Source organism: Aplysia californica, unplaced genomic scaffold (assembly GCF_000002075.1).
Source record: "Aplysia californica isolate F4 #8 unplaced genomic scaffold, AplCal3.0 scaffold00001, whole genome shotgun sequence".
Lineage (NCBI taxonomy): Eukaryota > Metazoa > Mollusca > Gastropoda > Aplysiida > Aplysiidae > Aplysia > Aplysia californica.
Genome location: NW_004797271.1, coordinates 218832 through 244340, shown reverse-complemented (window position 1 = coordinate 244340; position 25509 = coordinate 218832). Strand labels below are relative to the sequence as shown.

The following is a 25509-nucleotide window of genomic DNA, read 5'->3' as shown; positions in this document are numbered from 1 at the left end:
GGTTCTGTGTTCGCAACTGAATTTTGCTCTGGTGGCGGCCGAAGGCTACTCTTACTAATTTTGGACCACCAAGGGATCTTTAACGTGCACAACTTGCACACGGGACCTCCATGATTCTTCACCCTTATCCAATAAGGCTTGGTGTTAGCTCTTACGTACCATAAGATCAGGGGTGTGACTGAAAGACAGCAGTAAGAAGGAGCCTCGGAGTAAGAGTAGAAAGGCTGCAGAAAGAGTCAGGAGTCCAGAAAAGGGGCAATGGAGGTGAGAGGGTGGGGTAAAAAGTGGAGACGAAAGCAGACGACAGAACCTTATTAGAGAGTTGGAAAGGGTGTGAAAGGAAACAATTTTAGAGAAGAAAATTTTCTGTATTCGAACCCGGGGCCTATTGAGTTAGAGGTGAACACTTTAACGTTTAGATCAGGAGAGCTCCCTTGTTGTAGTTTAACTTGATGTAATCGCTTACAATATCGAATTCAGTTTTTCCAAATACGTTACATCAAAGATCCTACCCAACAAGATGGTTCACTCAACCAAAAGTGTCCACAGAAGTTCGCGCATTGCTTCAGATGCCCATGCAGTCGTTGTTTTGAAGCTCTCTTTCATTTCTTCACAGGGAGAATAGAAACAGCACCCCCTTGTTCATGCGGATTGACTTCTGTTCATCAGTCTAAAATCAGCTGTCCGGGTTTGCACGGTGCGGAGTTTTGGGGATTTTTAAAAACATATTTTATTGACCCTCTCGGCTCTCATTATACAACGAAATTAAACGACGACGACAGTCGCTTCTTAAGAGGCTTTTTGTCATTAGCGTAACCGGGCGTTCTTCCGAAATTTGAATTTTATAGGCTTAAAGAGAGGGGTGAACCATCTTGTGTACAATCTATGGTGAATTTAGTTTTGATTTACAATAACCAGAGGTACAAACACATACAAAAAAAAATCTCCAAAACACTAGAAGAACAAGATCTGGTTCCCTAGGGAGTGTGATAATGCAGTAAAAAAAAAGAAGGCAGCATATCGAAGAGCCGTCGACAACAACACCACTAAATAAATCATTTAAAAGCTCGAGCTGAGGCACGTGGATGCATCAGGGAGAGTAAAAGACTATCCTTCTGAGAATACATTCCCAAAATCAACAGTCAGACACTAGTCAACAACGTTACCAAAATAGTTTGTTGTTTTTTTAAGTTTGGTATACGCCCATCTGACGTGTCCACAGCAGAGACACAAGTAAACATGACAAACACAATAGCTACACCTCTCTCCAAAAATTAACCCAAAGCGCTCTATCTACCAAAATATCAAAACTAATAGAGAACAGCAACACCTAAACTTCCACTCAAACAACATAGAAACCTACAACGCAGACTTTACCCAAGACGAACTAAAACCATGCATCTCGGACCTGGGCAATACAGCCCCGGGTCGGGATGACATCCACATCCAGATATTTAGACATTCACCCTCAGAAATACTTCGAGGGTACGATTCCAAAAAGTCGTATCTAAAATTTGCTACTTTTCAGGAGACGAAAAAAACTGTTTTATTTCCAAACGGTTAGAGATACAGGTTTCATTTTTTGCATGTGAGCCTCAAAATACAGTCCACGCTCGTACTTTTAATGAGCTTGGGGCTGCCTATGCCACTTTTCCTGTAATGATGAGTTACGATAAACTGAAAATCGAAACTTGAAAGCAAACTGTAGTAACTCAAGTTACGACAGTCAGATGTTGAAGACAAAGTGTCGTATCTTGAGTTACGACTTTTTGGATTCCAAATTTCGAGAGACAGGGGTATCGCAACTCCAGATACGACAGTTTTATTGCCAAATCTCAGTATATTTCTCTTACTTTTAGGAATGAAAATAAACACTCCAAAGTTGCAACAGCTTTATTTTAACGCTTTACCAGAGTTGAACTACTAACAAACGAACCTCTTTTTTACGGAAAATCAAAATGCAGAGTGATGCATGCCGCTCAGCAGTGGAACAGTTACAAATGATTAGATCTAATGGTATGGGTCATTTAAAACATGAAGATGATTAGGCTTGAACGTAATTAAAACGTACTTGTTTTCAATGCAGTTTATGTCAAAAGCGCACAAGACCCTTCAATTCAGATCTCTTATACTTGGAATGACGCTTCATCAGAGTATAAAACAAACACATTAGGGTGATGCTTCCACCTCAATTAGATTTCATTTTAAAAAATAGCTGAAAATTGAAAATTCGACAAGAAGTAAAACTTAAATTCTGAACGCCTGGTTCTGGAATCAGTATAGAATATTATAAAAAGCATGTAAGCATGAACTTATTTATGATAGGTTCTACCATCAGTTGGTCGGGGGGATATACATAGACCCACTGCTTCGTCTGCAGGAGGTGTAACCAATTAAAAGACGAGGTGTCCCAACCCTCTGGGGTCCGGATGCGACACCGACTTTGGTGCTTCTTCCTTTTCTCCTTCCTCCTTTCTTTCTTCTTCTATCTTTTCTCTCACCGCTAACCTCAGGTGCAGCAAAAAGAGAGGTCACCCATCCCACAGAGTGGGCGCCTTGTTGACCGTGAGGTGCGACCCGTGTGGAGGGAAACAGGGTACCTGGCGGTTGGCGAGAGATTAGTCTACGGACTCGCCAACACACCTCTTTGGCCCAGGTTTTCCTCTTACACGGGAGGGTGGCACGGCCCATGCCACTCGATCGGTTGGGAGTTGAAACTACTTCAAGCTCTGGGTCAATCTTGACAGGAGGGTCTTGTGCGCTCTCGTGGAGAGTATAGCTCCGGAGTATCCCTGGCACAGCTCTGGTCATTCGAGCAATGTGTCCCCTTGTTGGGCTCGATCATGGTGGGAAACCAATAAAAACACTCACATGGAACCTTCATTAAACGAAAACCCTTCCCCAACTCTCAACGGTATTAAAAAATCTCGCTCGCGGAAGCAGGTGCGGCCGCCGAGCCGAGCAAACCTACCCCAAACGGAAAAGGACCTTTACGGCTGCCTCTGCCCTCCCCCTCTCAGAGACATCCCGCGGCAGCTGTACTTGACCATCTGCCACACCGATGCGTAGAAAAAGATCACAGATCTCAACCTTTTTAAAGCAGGAGATGCACTACGACAGGTTCTGGGATACATTCCTACGATTGTCCAGAAACTGTCTTCTGGTGCTCTCCTCATCAAGTGCGCATCGGATAAAGAACTGGACGGACTTGAGACGATCTCGATCTTCAGTGGTGTTCCTTGTGTGTCCGAGCGACACCAGAAGTTTAACCAGTCGAAGGGCGTGGTCCGCAGCCATGAGCTGAAGGGCTACTGCTCAAACCAAAAATTGTGGATAACTGCGAGGATGTGGTCGAAGCCCGCCGGATTACTCTTCGGCGGAGGGAGACCACACTTGAACCGAATATGATAATTCTAACTTTCGATTCGTGTCGCCACCGTTCGGGCATCGTACTTGGTCTTGGGCGTGCGACCCTAGGTGCCAAACCCTCTGCGCTGCTTTCAGTGTCTGAAAATTGGCCATGGTCAGTCGTGATGGCTTGTCCTTGCAGCTCAAATTGCCAGGGCCAGCACACAGCCTTCAGCAAGGATTGCCCGACTTGGATCCAAGAACGCGCAATCCAAGAGTACAAAGCGCCAAATGGCTGCTCTTCTAAAAAAGCCCGCAAAGCTGTCTGCCCGCCATTAATGACTCCGGTCTCTGGCCGGTCATATGCGAGCGTACTCCGGCCAGTCACGAGGTCGGCCGGTGCTTCCACTGTCGACCCCCAGAACCCGCGGTCAACAAGCGACTTGCTTCACCAAGACCCATAAAGGTTTTCCTACCCCTGCAGTACCCACCTTTCAGGTGCCACTAACAAACCGCTCTGAGGGATGATGGGGTGAACTCTTTCTCCACCCCCTCTTCTCCCCTACCCCCCTTCTCCCTCTCCTATCCCTTCTTCTTCTTTTTCTTCTTCTTCTACCTCACACCTCATCCCTCTGATGAAGTGTGAGGTGTCCCCTCCCCCCTCTTCCCACCCCCTCCATCTACTCCACCTCCCCCTTCCCCTTCAGCAGACATCCCCCTACCCCTCTAACCAAAGGAGGAGGACATCTCCAACACCCCTTCCCGGACTGACCCCGTGAAGGGCAGAGTCCGTCACTCCTTCAAATCCCCCACTAGACCACTCGGCTTCCCCCGCAAGGAGGAGTCCGAGTATTACTCCGAAGCCGGGGCCTTTGTGCGGAAGAACAAGATCTGGTTCTCTCAGTAAAGATGCTGCAGTAAAGAAAAAGAAGACAGCATGTCAAAAAAAGAGTCGACAACACCACCACAGAAAACAAAATTAATTACCTAAAAGGTCGAGCTGAGGCACGTAGATGCCTCAGGGAGAGCAAAAGACAATACATCTCCAAAATGAACAACCAGACACCACTCAGCCAAGTTTTTAAAATCGCTAAAAAAAAATTTAGGAAGACGCACAGACACCATCGGGCATATCCAGAGGCCGGATGGAACCACATCTGAAACACAGGTAAACATCGCAAACACAATAGCTACATCTCTTTCCAACAACTCATCCCAAGCAAACTACAACCTCGTCTTCTTCTTCTTCTTCTTCTATCCCGTGGTTGGGGCAACCGTGGGGGCACAACTGCATCTGAAAACCTGCTCTCGCCATCTATTTTAGTCCTCTGCTTTCCTCAGATTGTCACCCATCGTCTTTCCTGTCCACCCTGTAATGTTGTCCTCCCATCTCCTTCTCTGCCTTCCTCTCTTTCTCTTTCCTTGTACGGTTCCTTGCAGGACTGTTTTGGCTGTGGATCTTTTGACATGCCCATACCATTTTAGTTTTCGTCTCTTCACTGTGATCAGCAGATCTTTATATTGCCCCACTGCGTTGGTGATTCTCTTTCGTACTTCAGCATTGAAACGTGGTCTTTGTACGAGATGTCAAGGAGTCTGCGGTAACATCCCATCTCTGTGGTCTGAATCTTTTTCTCTAATTCTGCTGTTAGTGTCCACGACTCGCAGGCGTATAAAAATATTGAGATGCCCAGTGAGCGCATTAGTCTAATTTTTTAGTTGTATGTGATGTTTCTGTCCCTCCAAATAGGCTTCCGTATTGACAGCGCTGCTGTTGTTTGCGCGATTCCAGAGAGAATTTCTGGTCTTGGGCCTTCATCTGAGACGATTGATCCAAGGTATTTGAAGCTGTTGACGGTCTCAAGTTTCTCGCCCCTGACTTTGATGTCCGCGTTGAAGCCATTGGTGTTATTGGTCATTAGCTTGGTTTTCTCGGCCCTGATCTCCATGCCGTAGGCTGCTGAGGTTGTATCCAGCCGCTCCACTAGTGTGGCGAGCTCCTGTTCTTCTCCTGCTAATCCATCGATGTCATCGGCAAAACGCAAGTTAGTGATTGTCCTGCCTCCAATACTGATTGTTCCATTGTGGTGTTCCAGAGTGTCAGTCATGATTCATTCTAGGAAGATGTTGAAGAGAGTGGGAGAGAGCGAACACCACTGGGCGGATGAGCAGCATCAAACAGCCAACGGCCATGAGCGGAAGCGTCCCATGACGGACCCAACGGTCAGAGCGGAAAGGTTCCAAGCTGAGCTCAACGGTCAAGTGTATGCGATCGGGGGCGACCCACATCATGTTCGTGGACATCGGCCTACGGTTAAGAGCTTGGAGAGGGATGGGCACCGCCAAGCTTCTCTGCCCAAGACTCACCACATGAGAATGTCAAACGGCTCAGACACTATACCGGATTGGTCGTCGCCCGGGTCACCAAACTACAACACCACCTTCCAAAACATCAAAACTAACAGAGAACAACAAAAACCTAAACTTCCACTCAAACAACACTGAAACCTACAACGCAGACTTCACATCAGACGAACTAACATCGTACATCTCGGACCTTGGCAATACAGCCCCGGGTCCTGATGACATCCACAACCAGACCCTTCGACACTTACCCACAGAAACACTTACACTCCTACTAGACAGAAACAACGACATGTGGCGGTCGCACTCCTTACGGGAGTCTTGGCGTCTCGCCACTGTCATTCCTTTACCCAAATCAAACAAAGACCACACACACCCATCCAATTACAGACCAATAGCACTAACGAGCTGTCTGTGCAAATTTATAGATAGTATGATCCACAGGCAACTCATGTGGTTTCTGGAGACGACAGGCTCGCTGAGCGGTCTCTAGTGCGTATTTCGGAAAACTCGATCCACTCTAGATCAACTGGTCCGCCGGGAGACCTTTGTACGCGAGACGTTTGCCGAAGGAGGCCACATGATGGCCATCTTTTTCGACCTAGAAAACGCCTTCGACACAACCTGGAAGTACGGCATTCTCAGAGACCTGCACGCTCTCGGCATACGCGGTCACCTCCCTGCCTTCATTGGCAATTTCCTGAAAGAACCGTTCCTTCCAAGTTCGTGTCGGATCCTCTCTTTCAGATCCCCACCAACAGGAGGAAGGTGTCCCCCCCCCCCCCCCCCCAGGGGAGTATCCTTTCTCCTCTCCCATTTGAAATCAAAAGAGATTTTATCTTAAAAACCCTCCAAAATAGCAAAGACAACTCGTTAAACGTTGACGACTTCTTGATATGCTGCCGTTCGAAAATTCCTCAACTAAGATCTATAGAAAGGCAGCTGCAAACGCAGCTGCACAAACTTGAAAAGTGAGCAAACAATAACGGTTTCAAGTTTTCTCCGTCAAAGACGGTTGCAGTACACAAATATTTCTGCCGATCAGGCAAACGTGCACTGCAGCCGGATTTAACACTATACGGGGAAAGGATTGTCGTCCAGGATCAGGCTCGTTTCCTCGGCGTTATATTGGACAAAAAACTCACATTCACCTGACTAACCCTTTACTATCCACGAAATGAATTCATTCCTGAGATACAGAATCTCTTGCAAAAATTGAGTCGGACAGACACAAGAGTGAAACGCTGACAGTAGTAGTTACGACATAGAAATCGCCCGGTTTGGATGGAAAATTGGAAACCAAACAGTCGTATGTCATTGTTACGATATATACGACACCGAGATTTGAAACCAAAGTATCGTAACTAGACTTAATACAGTTTTAATGCAATTTTTTTGCCAAACTCAAGATACGACAAAAAGACTCTGTGCCATAGCTGCCTTAATATTAAAGCTATAGGTACATCGTTTTAACACAAGGTGGGCGTCGTTTTGTTCTTTAACATAATAATATATTTTCTTTCAAAAAAGTCGTATCTCGAGTTACGATTGTTTAGAATCGTACCCTCGACTTACACTATTAGACGTATACAACGACATAATTATGGCGGTTGCACACCTTTCCAGAGTCTTGGTGACTCGCCACTGTCATTCTAATGACCTTACACACCCATCCAATTACAACCAATAGAGTAAGCCTGATTTCCTGTTTGGTGTTCTCTGTTGACATCCAGCCCTTGGCTCTCATATGACGAAAAAACCTTTCTAAAGCTGAACTAAAAAAGACACTAGACTTATACACAAAAATGTACGTATCCCACCACCCCTTTGTCGTGCGCTTTTGGACTGTTTTCAATCTAAAAATACTCAGCTGCAAAAGCTTGTTTATGGTGTGTCTCAAGGTGAAAAGTGAGAAGCACTTCACTGCGCCTGCACGTGTACATGAAAAGTTTGATAGAAAACAACGATAGACACACATATTCAAAGGCAGACTTGTTTGACTGAGAATCAATGTGATATGAACCAAATAGAGATGAACCATCACACGAGATGCCCACCCCCTCCCCAGTGTGTGCAAAATTAATAATGGCATACTTATACTTCTTATTCGAATCGTCATCACTGAATTGTGAATGAAAACAAATATGGTAAAAATAGAGTAAATATTATCTCATTATATTTTTTTCCCACGTTCGGGAAATTTCAATTACAATGCCGTCTCTCTATAACGACATCTTTGTACAGCGATATGTTAAAGACTGTTCTACTGTACGGTTCAGAGACATGGAGGCTCACAGCATCAGCAGCAAGGAAACTGCAGGGCTTCAAAAATGGATGCCTAAGAAGGATAGAGGGGATAAAGTGGCACAATCGAGTCCCACATGCTCAACTGTAGGAAAGAACAAGCCAAAGGCCAGTAAAGGAAGACTACATACCAGTGAAGAAATGTAAATGGATTGGGGACACCCTGAGGAGACCCCCCGATAAGCGTCATCAGACAGGCTTTGACATGGAATCCACAAGGAAAATGTAAGAAATGAAGACCAAAGATGACATGAAGGCGAGCGGTACAATCGAAAATGGAAAAGGCGGGGATATCATGGAAACAGATAGAAAAGGACGCACAGGAAGCTGGAGAAATGTTGTTGATGGCTTATGCTCCACTTGGAGATAAAAATGGTAAGAGAGAGAGAGAGAGAGAGAGAGAGAGAGAGAGAGAGAGAGAGAGAGAGAGAGAGAGAGAGAGAGAGAGAGAGAGAGAGAGAGACTTTGCTTATTATGATAGGCTGATTCCGAAAATAAAATTTTCAGTTTTCGACTGCAATAATTAACCCCCCCCCCTCCCCGCAAAGAGCGGCGGTTAACTTTAAAAGAATTCTACGTCCCAGTTCACTTCTCGATACCATGCTCAGTACCATTAAGACAAATTACAATGTATTCGCGTTGCATAGTCGCTCTTCCCCGAACAATTTTGTTCTATACTGGCGAGCAAAAGAAAGTGGGCAGTTTTCAAATTGGTGCTGTATGAGTAGTCTCCCGAATTTTGACTTGGCGATTGACATGCTGAGCTTGTGTCACTTTAGAAAGTCGTTCAGAACAACATTTGTTTATTTTGTTGTTATAAAAAGTGTTTACAACACGTTTGGCCAAAAACGTGTTTTCTCGTTTTTTCTTGAAAGTTTACAATGCCTTTACTTTTATTCTTTTTTCGTTACACATCAATAGGCCGTGTGTCGGCGCAAAGGCCATCAAAAATGTTGGGTTTTTTCTTTTCAATTTTGTTTTATACGATGCCTCGTCTTTGTGAAGCGCAACGTCATGAAGCTCTTGTAGCTAGAGCTTTCAATGTGAAGAGAAATACTATCCAGAAGCTAAGGAAACACTTCCAAGCAAGTGGTTCGGTTAGTGACACTCCAAGGTCTGGTCGTCCTCGTGTCTCTACTGTGGTTGAAGACAATCGGATCAGAGTTCCAGACTTGCAGGATTGGTTTCAAACAGCTTCTAAAACTGTCAGAGATTGGGCTGGGCGTAAACCAATCAGCCGCTTCACCGTTTGTCGACGTTTGAAAGCCCACTGAATCGTTGCCCGACACCCACCTCGACGCACTCGTCTCCTCCAAAGACACCGTCATGCCAGACTCAACTTGACTCGTCTGCATCAGCGATGGCTAAACCGCCAGTGGAACAGAGTGATGTTTTCTGACGAGTCCAGATTTCTTTTGGATCCCCACGATGGAAGGCAGAAAGTCTGCCGGAGACGTCATGAACGTTATTTGCCTCAGTGTGCCAGTGCTGTTGCTGACAAACGTAGCATTATGGTATGGGAATCCGTAAAGCACCTCTGGAACAAGAAGGAAAAGGAAATTCGCACACTTTGGCCACCACCAATGACAATCCCACTACTGCAGCAATCACTAATTGATGCTTGGAATAATATTCCCCAGCAATTTATCCAACGACATATGCAATCCATGAAGCGGAGAGCCACTGTAGTCATCAATGCTGGTGGGAGATACACCTGTCACTAAGTCTGGGATTTTGAACATTCGAATAGGTGTTATCAATTTCTAACAAAAGGTGTGCTTTTGATCGTTTTTCTTAGTCTTTTTGTCTGCACCTATTGAGAAAATGGCAAGCCTTTCAAAATCCATGGGCAATACGGCATTACGGCGGCAAAGAAGGGAAATAATGCACAGAACGGAGGGTGCCCACTTTCTTTTGCTCATCTATTATCAGTATATTTTAAAATTGCAGTCGCTGTTCCCCGGTCCTCCGCTTTCCCACTAACCGTATAACGTATCCTTTTCCCAAGGATGACACGCTGAGAAATGAACTTTTTCCGCTGCTCGCTATCTGCTGAACGTGCACAAACTGGTATTTAATTCGTGTTTGAACCATTTCGACACATAATAATATCTAATATCTATATTCTTGCAGTCATCGGTAGTGCAGTGTTAAGTATCCCCGCCAGTCACAAGAGAGGCCGGAGTTCCAGGAAGGTTTTTTAAAGCATTTCTCTCCTTCATATTGAAAGAGATAGAAATGTAATCATGATGCATAAAATAATCATACATGTCACATTTAGGCATCAGTAATAGTAGTGAGTTGAATGGGTTTAAAAACATAAAATAAGTCTGACTTACTAATCGAACTCAGTAAGCTTAGGTGTGTACGATTAGTATGAAAAGAAGATACATCATGTAGGGAGCTAGACAAGATATAGATGTGCATAGCGTTGAATATGCACTCACAATTGAAATCAATCCAGGACACAAGCTAACAATTAAGCCTGTAGTACATGTATTAGCTCATCAATAGGCCTACAGTTTATGTTTATCCCAGATTAAAATACAAAAGGATATTTGTACATGTATTGTTACCTGTTCAATAGTTAAAACCATCGGAGGGGGTGGGGGTGCACTTCGTGTAAAAGAAAAAGGAAACAAAATTACTGTGCTCAATAATTCATAGACAAAGGCATCATTGTTAACAATCATTTAAAGCTGATTTTGACTTTCTTGTGTTCTATGTTCTTGAGTTTTTGTTTGTTTTTGGGTTTTTTGCCCCACCCTCCCCCTAACCTCAAACCCACCACCTTTCTTGGCTTTTAAACTACGTGTTGGCTGTGTTTCACAACTAGTCAACATGGGGATCAAAACATAAAGTTAATAAACAGTCATTATCAAACAGCCCCACCCCTCCCTTTTCTCGTTCTCTCTTTCTATCTCTATCTCTTACTTTTCTCTCTCTCTCTCTCTCTCTCTCTCTCTCTCTCTCTCTCTCTCTCTCTCTCTCTTTCTTTTGCTCTCTCCATCTTACTTCCCCAGGCCCGCCTCACCACCTTCACCCCTCTTTTTTTGCACATATTCCCTCCCACACCGTAGCCCACTGCCCAACCCTATTAAAATATTATATCCTTTGTAAAGAAAATACTGCATGGATGATCATGGTTGGCGGCCATTGTGGATATTCAGATGGGCGTGCTGCGCGCGGTGCCGCGGAGAGAGACAAGAGAGTCCATTAATTGTTGTAAGGTCCTTGGTCCCATTTGAACTTGCCTTTGTTTGGATTACAAAGCGAAACGCTGTTTTAACTTTATGTTACTATTTTAACACGAAGTCAGCTCAATTTAGATGGGTACTTTTTAAATGGGAGTGATATTGAAAAGGTGCATTTCAATTTGCAATCGAAGACCTCAGATTTATATTTTTTGTCACTGGAGAAGTGTTTAGGGTAGTATTAAAAAAATGTTTAATAGCGAAAAATAATAACAAACTAAATTATAGTCTTAAAGGTTTCATTAGAGGGCTGACTGTTAACCAAACGCTACCATTCTTCGAATCGCAATGGTATGAAAGGAAATTGCGTGCCTGATGGAGCACCGTGGGAGGAGTTTGAAATAACAAGAGAGGAATCCGAAAGTCTCACTTCAACAGTCTTTGGATAAGTCTATTTCTCTTTTCTGTTGCAGTTTGCACTCCTCTTCCCGCCTAAGTGACCCGGATTGGTTCTATCGCAGCATTAAAAATGTACAATAATTTGGAGCACAATAACATCAGATCGACGTATTCTTCCTTTTGCCGAGCTTCGGTGTTTGGAAGGCCGCGTGCTGTTCACAGCTGGCTGTGTGGTTTTCTTTGAGCAATGATTTATTCATTCTTGTTGGCAAATTGCGTGACTTGAGAGAACATTTTTCCAAGTTCGAATTTCTATCTACTGCTTCTATTTCAGACAACACCGTATCTTGTCTGCAACTCAGCGTCAAATATTTTGAATGTAGTTTGGAAGGCTGACATTAAGTGTATGCTGTTCAAGGAAACGTAATATATTATATTAGAACCTGGAGCAAATTGCACCATCAGGAATTTTGTTTCTTGCATAAGGTAGATAATGCATTTTAAAACAATTGACTTGAGCACTTCTTTGTCATTATTGTTTGCATAGGAAAATGATTTTTATCAAAAATCATGTTAATGTTAGTTTTTGGACACTATATAAAAAGAGTTGTTCTTTTGTTTTGTTTTGATTTGATTTGTTTTTCACTCTTCACATCTGGCCAGTGTGCCGTGTGGTGTTATTTGGTGTAAAAATATATTCCTTCCTTTACAAAAAAGAAAATGATTTGTTTTGTGTTGTTGTTGTTTTTTTTGCGACAACAGCCATAATATAGGTAGAACCACCATAAGAATTCGAGTTTCCGTACTGGACAAAAACAAACGAGTGCGATGAAGTGTTGAATTTGTCTCAAAAGCATGCAGTTTTTTTTCAAAATTACGTTGACAAAAAAGAAAATACATATTTGCGTCCTGTGTTCGTTCTTTATTCAAAGTATTGTATGATGTTTTACACAAGGGTAAAATCTGAACAATTAATAATCCTTTGGAAAAACGGCAACAGGGTCCATGGGTGTACAGCTGCGCTCAATCTGACTGGGCGCCAAGATTTGTTGCGGCTAAGGTTATTTAAACTACGCGGCAAGGAGAACTGAAATTACCTTTTTTTCGCCATACGAAGTTGTAAGAAAACAGGATAAACAGTGTTAACAATCAAATGAGAAATAGAAATCGCTTTTAAAAAACGTACATGTAATCGAAAACAATTCTCGATAATCAAATAAGACGTTTTTCATGGTCACTGGTGCTTTCTTGATCAAGAGAAACATTTCGTTGCTAAGCTTCCTCCTCCTCCTCCCTGTGCACTCAGGCTGGGTGACTCGATGTCCTGCTCAGTCGGGCCTTCAAGATGAGCATAACGTCTACGCTAGTTCTTCGTGGTGGAACTTATTGCCAGATATCTCATCAACTATCAAACACAGACTCCCCAACTTTTGACTTGTATCAATTTGTTTCGATAGATCAATACTTTTATAAACACCTGCTCGCTGTATTCTAGAATATACAGATGAAAACTCCAACTGAAGGGTATCGACTGATTTTAAAATGGTTACATATCCTGCTTTCTCTCAAGTCTTGGATACTTTCAATTTTTTTTTACACACACCTTGTCCTTCACACACATTCAATATTGAAAGTCCAGTGGACCCAGGTTTGGGGTCCAGTTAATTCAATCGGACTGACAGTCCTGTAGCTAAAATGGTTGCTGATTCGTCGCAGAAAAGCTATGGTGTCATGAGGAGCAGCCCCGTCTTGCTGGAAGTTCTGATTCTGTCACCCTTCATCATCAACAAATAGTCCCAAGCTCCTCCAGAATTTTGGTAGGATGACCAGGTATGGGTCAGAGTTCACTGAATAACGAAATACCCTACCCTTTTCAAGAGTGTGTTGTTTTTACAGATTGCTTGCTGTGTGTTATTCGAGGATTGGAATTCGAGTTATTTTCTATGGAACCAAACCTTTCAAAATTTGCAGCCCATTTCGAAATGGACCTTTCTCTCGAAATATTATGTTTACTGCAAATATATATCCCATATGCCCGAATGCACATGTCTATTTTGGGAGATTTCTTTTGCTGATACATCTTCACTGCAAAAGCATGACGTACAGGGGCGAACTGTTGTATTATCTTTCCAATGTACAACTGCAATGAACTTTAGAAAAAAACTCACATATTCCGGATGTATACTCTAGCTTTTGGTCAATTCTAATGTATGTTTGATGATAATCAAGAACGTTATTAACATTTCTTTGAACGAACTTTCTTTTCTGGTCAGCTGGTACATTATGTTTAGAGTTGTTTGTGATAATTTGTCAAGATTGTTTTAAGAATGGTACCTTCTTGCGACTCAAAAGTGAAGGCATCTGACTAAGGCATCTTCCTGTCACCACCATACTCGCCTACGCTTCCCCTCATCATCAAGCTGCTCCTCATGAAACAAATTATAAAGTAAGATCAGAAATTCTGTACAATTTTACTTGTCATTCATCAAGAGATTTTTTTTATTTATGCGTGGGCGCTGACCTTCGCCATATATGCAAATGCAAAATATGTGTGAGCGGAGGGAACTGCCGATAACACTCACATTTCCCTGTGGTGGAGAAAATTTTTACAGTGTATTAGTATTTTATACTTTTTAAAAAAGAAAAGTTATTAGATCTAGCTTCTATAGTTGTGGAAAATATGATTAAGTTGAGACAATTTATAGAAACTGCTGTGTAAACTATTGGTAACATTGATGTACACGTTAAAGAGATATTATTTAAAGATAAGTTGCGCCACGATTTTTTTACTAGTCTACACTGTAGTAGAGAACCTAATAAGAGTGTTGCTTGCGCTGTTTTCGTTTAACTGTTGAGAAAATAACACGTTTGTCTGTCATTATGTCATTCAACCTACCTTTGCTGTACCCATTTAACACGGCTACACAGACTTTTGTGCTTTAGTATTATTTTGAAAGGAGGTATAGTTAGAATAAACAGAGTTAATTGCTCCTTAAATTGCATCATTGCATACTTTTCACTGATTTCTATTGTAAAGCTTAAATTGTTGTTTGAGTAAAAATTGTTACCGTTTGTTGAAATATTTGATGTCCATCTACAGCAATTTGTAATTATTGTGAATAGTCTCCGAGATACCTTTGTTTTGTTACAAATTTCGTCTAGTTTTGTATGTTGGAAATCCGGGGGATGGGGGACTGGTTGAATTTAATTGCAACTAGACAGCATGACACACTGAAAGAAAATAAAATTGATTTGCCACAGGTCCAGCTCAGATATAAAACAGGGCTTTTGAAAGCCAAAGTGTTGACCTCTGCTGAACCTGCATTTTGCTGGCACTGGTACAGAAATGGGGGGGGGGGTTGTTGTTGTTTTTTGTTGTTGTTGTTTGTTTGTTTGTTTTTTTTTGGGGGGGGGGGGGGGGGGGGGGAAGTAAATTGTGCGCGAGGCTTTACACAGACTTTATCACAGACTTTTAATCTGCTCAATTCAACGTGCTGTAAGCAACAGTTTGTCTAATGAGTAGTGACGAGTTGTTACTTTGTTTAACTGAGCTCTGACAGAAAGAGAGGTGTGAACAAATGGAAACTGTTGCAGTACATTCTTTTTTACCCGAATTAATAAAGTCACCTGTAAAACTGTAATCGCAAAGTTGCATTATATAAGTGCTAAGCCTCCTATCTATCAACGAAATAATCAATAAACAAAGACAGAGTTGCATGCAATGTATCTGCTAACAAGTGTAACAAACACATTTGTTCGAGGAATATATACAATGAGTCAAGGACAGTTTCCAAAAACATAGTCTTTAGACCGTTTAATCAAGTTTTGAAGACTTCTTACCGGCGTCTGTCGTGTACCGGTTAGGCTCTTCGCTGTCGCATTCAAGACACCCGAGTTTGATTACCACGTGAGGAGAACATTTTTATCGAGTATCGTCTTCTTCTTCTTCTTCTTCTTCTTCTTCTTCTTCTTCTTCTTCTTCTTCTTCTCCTCCTTGTCATATTGCTCCGGTTGCTACGGCACAGGGCAACCACCGAGTGTGGTGTTCTTGGCCCTGGCCCTCAAACCATAGTTAGCTGCGGCTGCGAGCCTCTGGTCTGCCCTTCAGTATTTATGTCATTCTGACAAACTCGTGTAGCTAGATACTAATATTGTATATCTTGCTATCAGATATATTTTACAGGGTTGCCTCAATCCACCGATGTTTCCGGTAGTTACCGATTATGGGCCTGTTCTACCACCACAACGATAGGGGTCAAAACTTCCGGATTTGCGATGGGTGCCGAGATTAGAAAAAGAAAAGCCCGTTTTGTAGTGCTTCCAATCTTCTCTATTTTTGTGGAAATCCATACTGTCTGAAAGTTCTGTACTTGCCGCTTGGTCATATCAACTCCATACGTTAAAGAAAAAGAGAGAGACAGTATTAACTTATTGGCATTCTGTAGCAAAGGATCAGCTCTTGCTGACTTGTTTGACAGGGTATTCAAAGTGAGATGGGACCAGATAGGGTCTGGAGATATCACACAAGAATCTTACTCGAGGCGGCAACACTGAGTTGTGAATGAAAACAAATCCTGAATTCCTGTTCTATGCATGTTCAACCGCTAAAATAATCGGGAAAGTATCTCATCAAATATTTATTCCAACAAACAATAAAGTTATCTTTAGATGTGAAAACACAAACACAAAAGCAAAGAAGCAGAGATGTCAGTACTACATGAAATACCAGTGAGTCTAAACTCTTTGGTAGAACATGACAATTATCAATTTTTTATTTCACATTTGACAGTTGGTGTCTAGAGTTTCGCGGCCAGGAGCCGGTGTCATAATCGAGGTCACGTTCTGATTATAGGAAGTTAAAAAGTCGAAAAAACAAGCACTCGCAGCTGTCAAGATATTATTATCTGAGCAATGTGTCCACTTGTTTGGCTCGGTGGCGGGCGGGGAGCCCCGAAGTCGAACCACCTTATAATTTCATATGGAACCATCTCTAAATAAAGACCCTTCCCCAGCTCCCAACGTAAACAAAACGTCTCGGCTCGCGGAAGCGCGCGCGGCCGCCGAGCCGAGCAAATCAACCACAACGGCGAAAAGGATCTTCGCCGCTGCCTCTGCCCTCCCTTCTCCCAAGGAGCTTCCGAAGCAGCCGTACGTGGCCATCTGTAGCGCAAAAGACACACGGGGTAAGATCACTGGTCTAAATCTCTTTAAGACATGAGATACACTACGACAGGTTCTGGGATACATTCCTACAAATGTCCAGAAGCTGTTGTCCTCTGGTGTACTCCATGTCAAGTGCGCAACACTGACTGAAGTGGCCAAACTCCTGAACTCCACGACCTTCGGTGGTATTCAATGTACCTCCAAGCGGTACCAGAAGATAAACTGCTCGAAGGGCGTCGTCCGCAGCCATGAACTAAAGGGCTGCAGCATGGAGGAAATTGTGGCAAATTGCGAAGGTGTACCGCCGGATTACTCTACGGCGGGGGGATACCACCCTCGAAACTAACACGATCATCCTAACTTTTGATTCGTGTCGCCCTCCAGCCACCATTCGGGCATCATACTTTGTCCTGGACGTGCGACCCTATGTACCGAACCCTCTGCGAGTCAAAAGTTCGGCCATAGTCAGTCGAGAAGCCGACACGCAGCCGTGTGTCCTTGTAATGGCAAGACCGGGCATTGTGAAAAGGAATTCAAGGCTAGTCCTTGCAGCCCCAATTGTCATGGCCAGCACACAGCCTTTAGTAAGGATTGCCCGACTTGGCTCCAAGAACGCGCAATCCAAGAGTATACAGTACGAAATTGCTGCTCGTTTCAGGATGCTCGAAAGAGCCAGTTGTGACCCCGGTCCCTGGCCGGTCAAACGCAAAGGCAGCCCGGGTGGTCACGAGGTCGGCAAGTACTTCTATTGCCGACCTCCCAAAGCCCACGGTCAACGGGCATCTGTGCTTAAGAGTAAAAAGCCCCCTTCTATCCCTCCTTTGAGGTGCACTTTCTAACCGATTTGGGGGAGGACGGGGTGGACTCTTCTTCCGCCCCCTCTTCACCCCTTCTCTCCTCTTCACTCCTTTCTTCTTCTTCTTCTTCTTCTTCTTCTTCTTCTTCTTCTCCTCCTCCTCCTCCTCCTCCTCCTCCTCCTCCTCCTCCTCCTCCTCCTCCTCCTCCTCCCCCTCCCCCTCCTCCTCCTCCTCCTCCTCCTCTTCCTCTTCTTCTTCTTCTTTTTCTTCTTCTTCTTCTTCTTCTTCTTCCACCTCACACCCCATCCCTCTAATGGAATGTGAGGTGCTTCCTCCCCCCTCTTCCCAGCTTCCTCCGTCTGCACCACCTCCCCCTACATTCCCCCGACTACCCATGGAGGAGGACAGCTCCGACACCCCTCCCCGGCCTGTTCCCGGGAAGGGCGGAGTCCGTCACTCCTCCAAATCCCCCGCCAGGCCGCCGTCCAATCCAGCACCCCAAACCCCTCTGCCTCCCCGGTAAGGAGGTGTCAAAGTGGTTCTTCGAAGCCGGGGACTTTGAGCTTCAAAATAAAAAGTCATAATGGCAGTCCTGCAATGGAATGCTGGCGGAATCCGACCTTTCATTGCAGAATTCCAACACTTACTACAGGCCACACTGTGTCCACTTGTGTTTTGTATACAGGAAACAAAGTTCGCCCCGGCTTTAACCATAGACTTAAGAGAATTTACTGTGTATCATCACATGCACACGGAGAACCAGATTGCTTCCAGTGGATCCACCGTCTACACCGACAACAATATACTCAACAGACAAATACATCTTAAGATGACCGTACGGACCATTTCCCAATTCTTCCTAAAAACAATAGCCTCAAAAACGACCCGATCCCAGAACGCTTCAACTTCAAAAAAGCACACTGGGACAGGTTTTGCACTGAATTTTCCCAGATTCTGAATCCCAATTTTGACCTCTACTACAAACAATTCCACGAAATGCTTCTAAAAAAATGCCACAAACACATACCAAAAACATCTCCAAAACCCCGGAAGAACAAGATCTGGTTCTCTAGGGGGATGTGATGATGCAGTAAAGAAAAAGACGGCAGCATATCGAAAAGCCGTTAATCAACACCACCACATAAAACAAAATTAATTACTTAAAAGCTCGAGCTGATGCACGTAGATGCCTTAGGGAGAGTAAATGACAATCATTCAGAAAATCTCCAAAATCAACAGCCAGGCACCACTCAACCAAGTTTTTAAAATTGCTAAAAAATATATAAAAAATTGGGTAGACGCACAAGCACCCTCCAGCACGTCCAGAGGGGGGATGGAACCAGAGCTGAAACACAGGTAGACATCGCAAACACAATAGCTACATCTCTCTCCAATAACTCATCACAAGCAAACTACAACATCACCTTAACCCATTAACGCCCAGTGTCCTTTTTAAAGGACATTTTTTTAATGGACTGGACAAGAGCACAAATGCAAGCAAATCAATTACTGTTTTGCTTCCTCAGATGGTAAAGAGGTTATTCTTTTGTATTACGTTCACGCTAATTTCCTATCCACTTTTTGTTTTTTGCGGTGTACATTTTCCCTCCTCTCATTCAAAAATGGCGGAAAAGGACACTCAACCAAAAAGGTAAGACCGTAATTTCACAAATATTTTTGAAACAACTAAAACAAAGCTGTGCAAATGTGTATAAATATTACATTCACCCATACCTGCAATTTTTGTAATCATTCTATCAATAATTTTTCAGAAAATATAAAAAATCCATGTGTCCTTTATAAAGGACACTGGGCACGAATGGCCCCAGTGTTTCTCCCAGTTGAACGTCCTTTATAAAGGACACTGGGCTTTGTGCTATATGGATTAATGGGTGTATATAGGTGTGAGCGGGTGCATAGAGAGTACACGGTTTGTGTCCCACGCTTTTTAGGATTTTTTGCCCGGGGAGGGGGGTGGGTGGAGGGTGTTATCAGCTGAGAGTGGGTGTGTTATAGGTTTCTGGGTGTATACATATACATGAGTGTAAAGGCAAAGTTGAACGCGGGGGAAGGGGGGGGGAGGTTGTATAAGTGGGTGTATAGGTATTATACCTGGGTGATAGGCTATAAATATCTATTCTGCTCCTAATAATTTCATCTTGGTGCCCTTTTGTCCCCCACCTAAAGGGAATCTAGTGTTAAACCATATTCTTACGCATTTTGAGGGGGGTGAAAACGTGAGCAACTGAGATGTAATAAGTCGATGTATCGGTATAAGTGGGTATAAAGGTTTACGCAGGTTTGTTTGTACAGGTGAATGTTTAGGCATATCATGGTGTATAAGTGGGTGTATAGGTGCTTTAGACTTCCTGTGTTTTCTTTAAAATTTTGGCTTCTTTATATTTTTTCCTAGACCAAAGGCATTTACATTGAATGAAGTGCTCAGCCAATCGGAAGATGATGATGATACTGAAATTGCTTCAGCCGATGTCTACATATCTCCACCAGGAGATGAACAGAGTTCAGACGAAGATAATGTCAATGATGATGTGCAAGAATCTTTGTAATCAAAAGATTCACCAGGAAGGCAACTGCAAAGCAGCGCTCAGTTCCGTGTTACCAGGTGGTCAGCAAAGGAGACGAAAAAAATCCTTGTTGATGAGCCATATTTAATCAACAGGTACAACTCAAACATAGGTGGTGTTGACCGCCGTGACCAAAATGTGGGTACCTGTCGGATATCAATCCGATCAAACAAATGGTGATGGCCGTTGTTTGCCTTTCTGTCACCGGCTCATGGCACTCTGCCTCTGGATCAACTGGCATTCAAGAGATCTGTGGCTCAGATCTACCTTGACCTACTGAGAGCTCTGCAGCATTAAGCCAGTAGTGCAAGCTAAGCGGGCAAAACGCCGGAAGGTAGCACCAAAGACTCACCATAGCAATGTGCCACTGCATCAGAGGTGCGCTGAGCAATTTCATTCTAGATTTGGCAGTTATGCTTGCCATCTTTTGGATATCGTGGACGTTAAAAAATTGCCTAAAACAGTTTGACAAGTTTGAATTTGAATGATTATGCATATAAAAATTTGAATGATTATGCATATAAATCATACATTTCTCTATGATACAAATTCCTAGAACTGTTCAATTTTGGTTTACTAAGATCTTTGACTTTGATATATAGGCCTTCCCAATGCCCAGTGTCCTTTATAGAGGACATTTGACTGGGAGAAACACTGGGGCCATTCGTGCCCAGTGTCCTTTATAAAGGACAAAATAAAAAAATTTGAATAAATTATTTTTTTTATTGAAATACTCCAAAATGTGTTATGGTTTCTTCATTTGAATGCACGGTTACATTTTTTATGTGAAATCTGTTAGTTTTTGAGACCTTGGTCATTAATGGGTTAAAAAAAACATCAAAACTAACAGAGAACAACAACACCTAAACTTCCACTCAAACAACACCGAATTAGAGGAACTAACATCGTGCATCTCGGACCTGGGCAATACAACCCCTGGTCCGGATGACATTCACAACCAGATCATTAGACACTTACCCACAGAAACACTTACACTCCTACTAGACATACGCAACGACATGTGGTGGTCGCACTGCTTTCTGGAGTCTTGGGGTCTCGCCACTGTTATTCCAATACCCAAATCAAACGAAGACCACACACACACCCATTCAATTACAACCAATAGCATTGACGAGCTGTCTGTGCAAACTTATAGAAAAAATGATTCACAGTCGACTCATGTGGTTTCTGGAGACAACAGGCTCGCTGAGCGGTCCCCAGTGCGGATTCAGGAAAACACGATCCACTCTGGTTCACCTGGTCCGCCTAGAGACCTTTATACGCGAGACGTTTGCCGAGGGAGGCCCCATGATTGCCATCTTCTGTTACCTTGAAAAAGCCTTCGACAACCTGAAAGTGCGGCATTCTCAGAAAACCTGCACGCTCTCGGCATACGTGGTCACCACCCTGCCTTTATTGGCAATTTCCTGAAGAAGCGTTCATTCCAGGTTCGTGTCGGATTCTCCCTTTCAGACCCCCACCAACAGGAGGAATATGTCCCCCAGGGAAGCATCCCTTTTTTTTTCTCCTATTCGAAATCAAAATAGATTCCATCGTTAAGACCCTTCAAAATAGCATGAACAGCTCGTTGTACGTTGACGACTTCTTGATATGCTGCCGTTCGAAAAACCCTCAACTAAGATCTATGGAAAGGCAGCTGCAAACGCAGCTGCACAAACTTGAAAATTGGGCAAATAATAATGGCTTCAAGTTTTCCCCGGTTGCAGTACACTTCTGCCGATCAAGCAGACATAATATGCTGCAACCGGGTTTGACGCTATGCGGGGAAAGAATACCCGTCCAGGACCAGACTCATTTCCTCGGCATCATATTTGACAAGAAACTCACATTCATTCCACTCATAAAAGATCTTCTTGTGAGGTGCCAGAAAGCGTTAAACGCTTTGAAAATTTTATCGCATCCGGAGTGGGGTGGGGACTCAAAACACCTTCTCTACCTATGCATCTCCCTTTTCCGATCCAGGCTTGACTAGGGCTGTCAGGTCTATGGATTGGCAAAACCCCACGTCCTTAAGATGCTAGACCCAGTACAAAACCAAGGACTCCGCCTGGTCTGGGGGCTTTCTGCACTTTTCTAGTGGAGAGCCTTCAGGCCGAAGCAAACATTCCATCTCTCACACTCAGACGCACACAACTGGCACTACAATACGCAATTAAACAATACTCAGCGCCAGAGAACCCAGCACACAACTGCATTTTCAGAACAAACCCAGACACCATAAACAAATTCCAAAAACAACGAAAACCTCATCAAATCCTTCGGCCTTAGAGTCCTCGAGGACCTTAAAAATTTACAATTTTCCAAACAAGACATCCAACAATTTCTTTTCCCCGAACTCCCTCCGTGGCCCCTCACCAAAGCAACAAAAAAAAAAAAGACTTACAGCTGACCACACACACCAAAGCAATCACAAACACCAAAAACATTTAAAGCAGGATACAAAAAACTTATAGAAAAATATCCGGTGCGGAGCTAATCTTCACAGATGGCTCTACATCGGACTCTGCTGTGGGCGCCGCTGCCTATACTCAAACAGTACACACCAGAGGAGACTCCATCCCAAAACCTCCATTTTCTCTGCGGAGGCCACTGCCATTGATAATTCTCCCAACAAATTTTTCCTTATCCTATCTGACTCCCTGTCTTCCATCTCTTCACTTACACATTACACACTCTTACGCCCAAAAATAGTTAGATTACAACATAAAATACACGCTTTGGCTGAAACGGGGAACAATATCGTGTTTGCATGGCTACTAGCCATGTGGGCATCCGAGGAAACGAGCAAGTGGACCTCCTGGCAAAAGAATCCTTGTCCCTTCTGTTTGGATCAACGACAAACGCTATCCCACAGACTGACTTTAAAAATAAAGTCAAAAACTACACTTCCAGTCTGTGGGAGACTCATTGGAAAAAGCAAGTAAACAACAAACTTTACAACATTACACCCAAACTGGGACCGCGAAATCCTTCGGGCCTCTCCAGAAGAGGTGAAGTCATTTTTACTCGAATACGCATCGGACACCCGTCTCTAACACATAAATACCTCCTTCACGGAGATGAGAAGCCGTTATGCGACACTGATTTTACTATGAGACACATTTAGGGGGCTCCAGTGGCTAAGTGAGTAGTGAGTTTTGACTCAAGCAATGTCAAGCAAGTGTCGGTGACACGGGGATCACTGGAGTGTGTCCTTGAGCAAGACACGACAACCCTAGCTCAAATTACAGGGCGCTGCACAGTGGCGACCGACAGTGGCATTGTTTGTAAACTGTTCTGTATTTGTGTAATAGTGTGTATTTATGTATGTATTTATGCATGTATGTATTTATGTATGTACGTATTTATAATTATGTATTTATGTATGTAAGTATGTTTGCCATTGTAAAACAAAGTGCCCTTCTGGGACAAATAAAAGTGTAATTTATAATTTATTATTTATTATTTTTATTATAATTATTTTAACAGAATGTCTAGACTTCGGAGAGACCCGACGGAAATATTTCAGATGCAAAAAATTGCAAGATCTGTTTTCCGTTGTTTATCCCAACAGAATTAGGGTTGAGAATAGAATTGATCAAAATTGTAAATGTTATTTAAAGAGGTTTTTTTATTAATTTATTTACATCAATTTTTTAGCATTTTAGCGTTTTAATAGAAGTGTTGACCAGAATCAGGCTGTGCAGAATACTGTTGCGAACAGAACCAACCATTTTTCGCGCGCTCATATGACCTTATGCAGTTGCGAGCGCCGTACAATTCTTACTAAAACAAAAAAGACTACTGGTGCAGTGATAGCCACACACGGACATACTATGAACTTGAGTTATTTTTCGATAAATGATATGATGCAGCGAAAGACTTATTGTGATTAGAAAAATAAGAAAGAATTGAAAAAGTATGGTACCTTTAAACTGACAGAGGAGGAATTGACAACATCTATCTCTGCAAGGGGGTTATTTGCTAACCACCAGCGCATAGCGTGCAAGCAAATCGCTGTCGTCGCCAACAGACATGGTGACTTTATGACGGGATTGGCAGAAATCTGAACGTAATATAGGAATATGTGAACAGACTACACATGTCGATAAAATGGACATTTCTCGCATACGACGAATCTGACACAGTTTACTGTTGCGTGCAACGGGGGCTTTACCTTCCCCTCTCCATATTGTTGTGCAATACGAAAATGACAGGCTGGTGGTTCTTGCTCTTGTAGTACATACCCACCCTTTGTAATAATTATTAGATAATTTCAACTTTCCCCAATGACATTTAGATAAAGTATTGTGATATTAATTGGGTGGACAGTACTCCAGAGTTCAGTCTCACGGGATTGAAATCTTGTCACTTTATTAAACATGAGTATCTTTTAAAAATCGTTTACAGCTCCTTTTCTGGGTGGCCATCTCGGAAATACCTACAAAGCGAGGGTGGGTTTTTTCATTTTCCTTTGCAATTTTGTTCAACGGATTTGGATAGCTTCCTCAAGACAATAAGATATTCTTTGAATTGTTGTTTTCCATTCTGTCATGTCCATATCCATCCTTTCACAAGTCCGATGGTCGTAGTGAGTTCCTTAATACATGTCTTCTTTTCATGTAAACCAAGAACCATTGACGCTTTTTCTACCCTGTCTCGACTGCACGAAGACCTTCGAAGCATCCATGTTCTCTTATTTTCACCTGATAGTTTGGTGCATTCTTCTTGTGGTTAGGTGTATTGAATATTCTTTTTAATTAATTACAGGCGGACCTGGCCAACGAAAAAGGACAACTGATAAAGCCAAGGTTGGACCCTCGCCTCCGCAATCCGGAAACGCCTGGTCACGTGGTCGTTGACAAGAGACATTCTCACGTTGTTTAAAGAAACAGGAAAATGGTGTCCATATTATATTCATTGTACACAGTGCCGACATCGGTTGCTAAAATGCTCTTGTGATGAAAGTTAATAACTAGGTGTGAAGTGAGCGGGAGGTGTAACTGAGTAGCATCACCACATAGTGATTTACAGACACCAAAACTCCATCCATGCACGCAAAAAACGCTAACACAATCGTTTACTTACCCACCTACTTATCGACTTACCTACCTACCTACCTAGTTATCTGCCTGCCTACCTACCTACTAACCTACTAACTACCTGCCTACCTACTTACCTACCGTCCTACTACTTACTTATCTATCTACCTACTTAATTTACCTATCTACCTCCTCACCCACATATTCACTACCTACCAACCAACCTACACATTTACACATACGCACACCCACCCACACACACCCACACACGCACAACCACACAGACATACACACACCCACACCCACACCCACA

The 25509-nt window shown here is 43.1% G+C and overlaps 1 protein-coding gene across 4 annotated transcripts in view; it reads left to right on the top strand.

The window, feature by feature from the left end:
- Positions 1-25497, top strand: part of LOC101846613 — a 94410-nt gene extending 68913 nt beyond the window's left edge. For all 4 annotated transcript variants that reach the window (XM_035970142.1, XM_005088772.3, XM_035970598.1 and 1 more), the window contains one exon: positions 24925-25497. In XM_035970142.1, coding sequence (XP_035826035.1) covers positions 24925-25016 — 92 coding nt within the window. In that variant the 3' untranslated portion in view covers positions 25017-25497. The remainder of the gene's footprint in view (positions 1-24924) is intronic.
- The last annotated feature ends 12 nt before the right edge of the window (positions 25498-25509 follow it).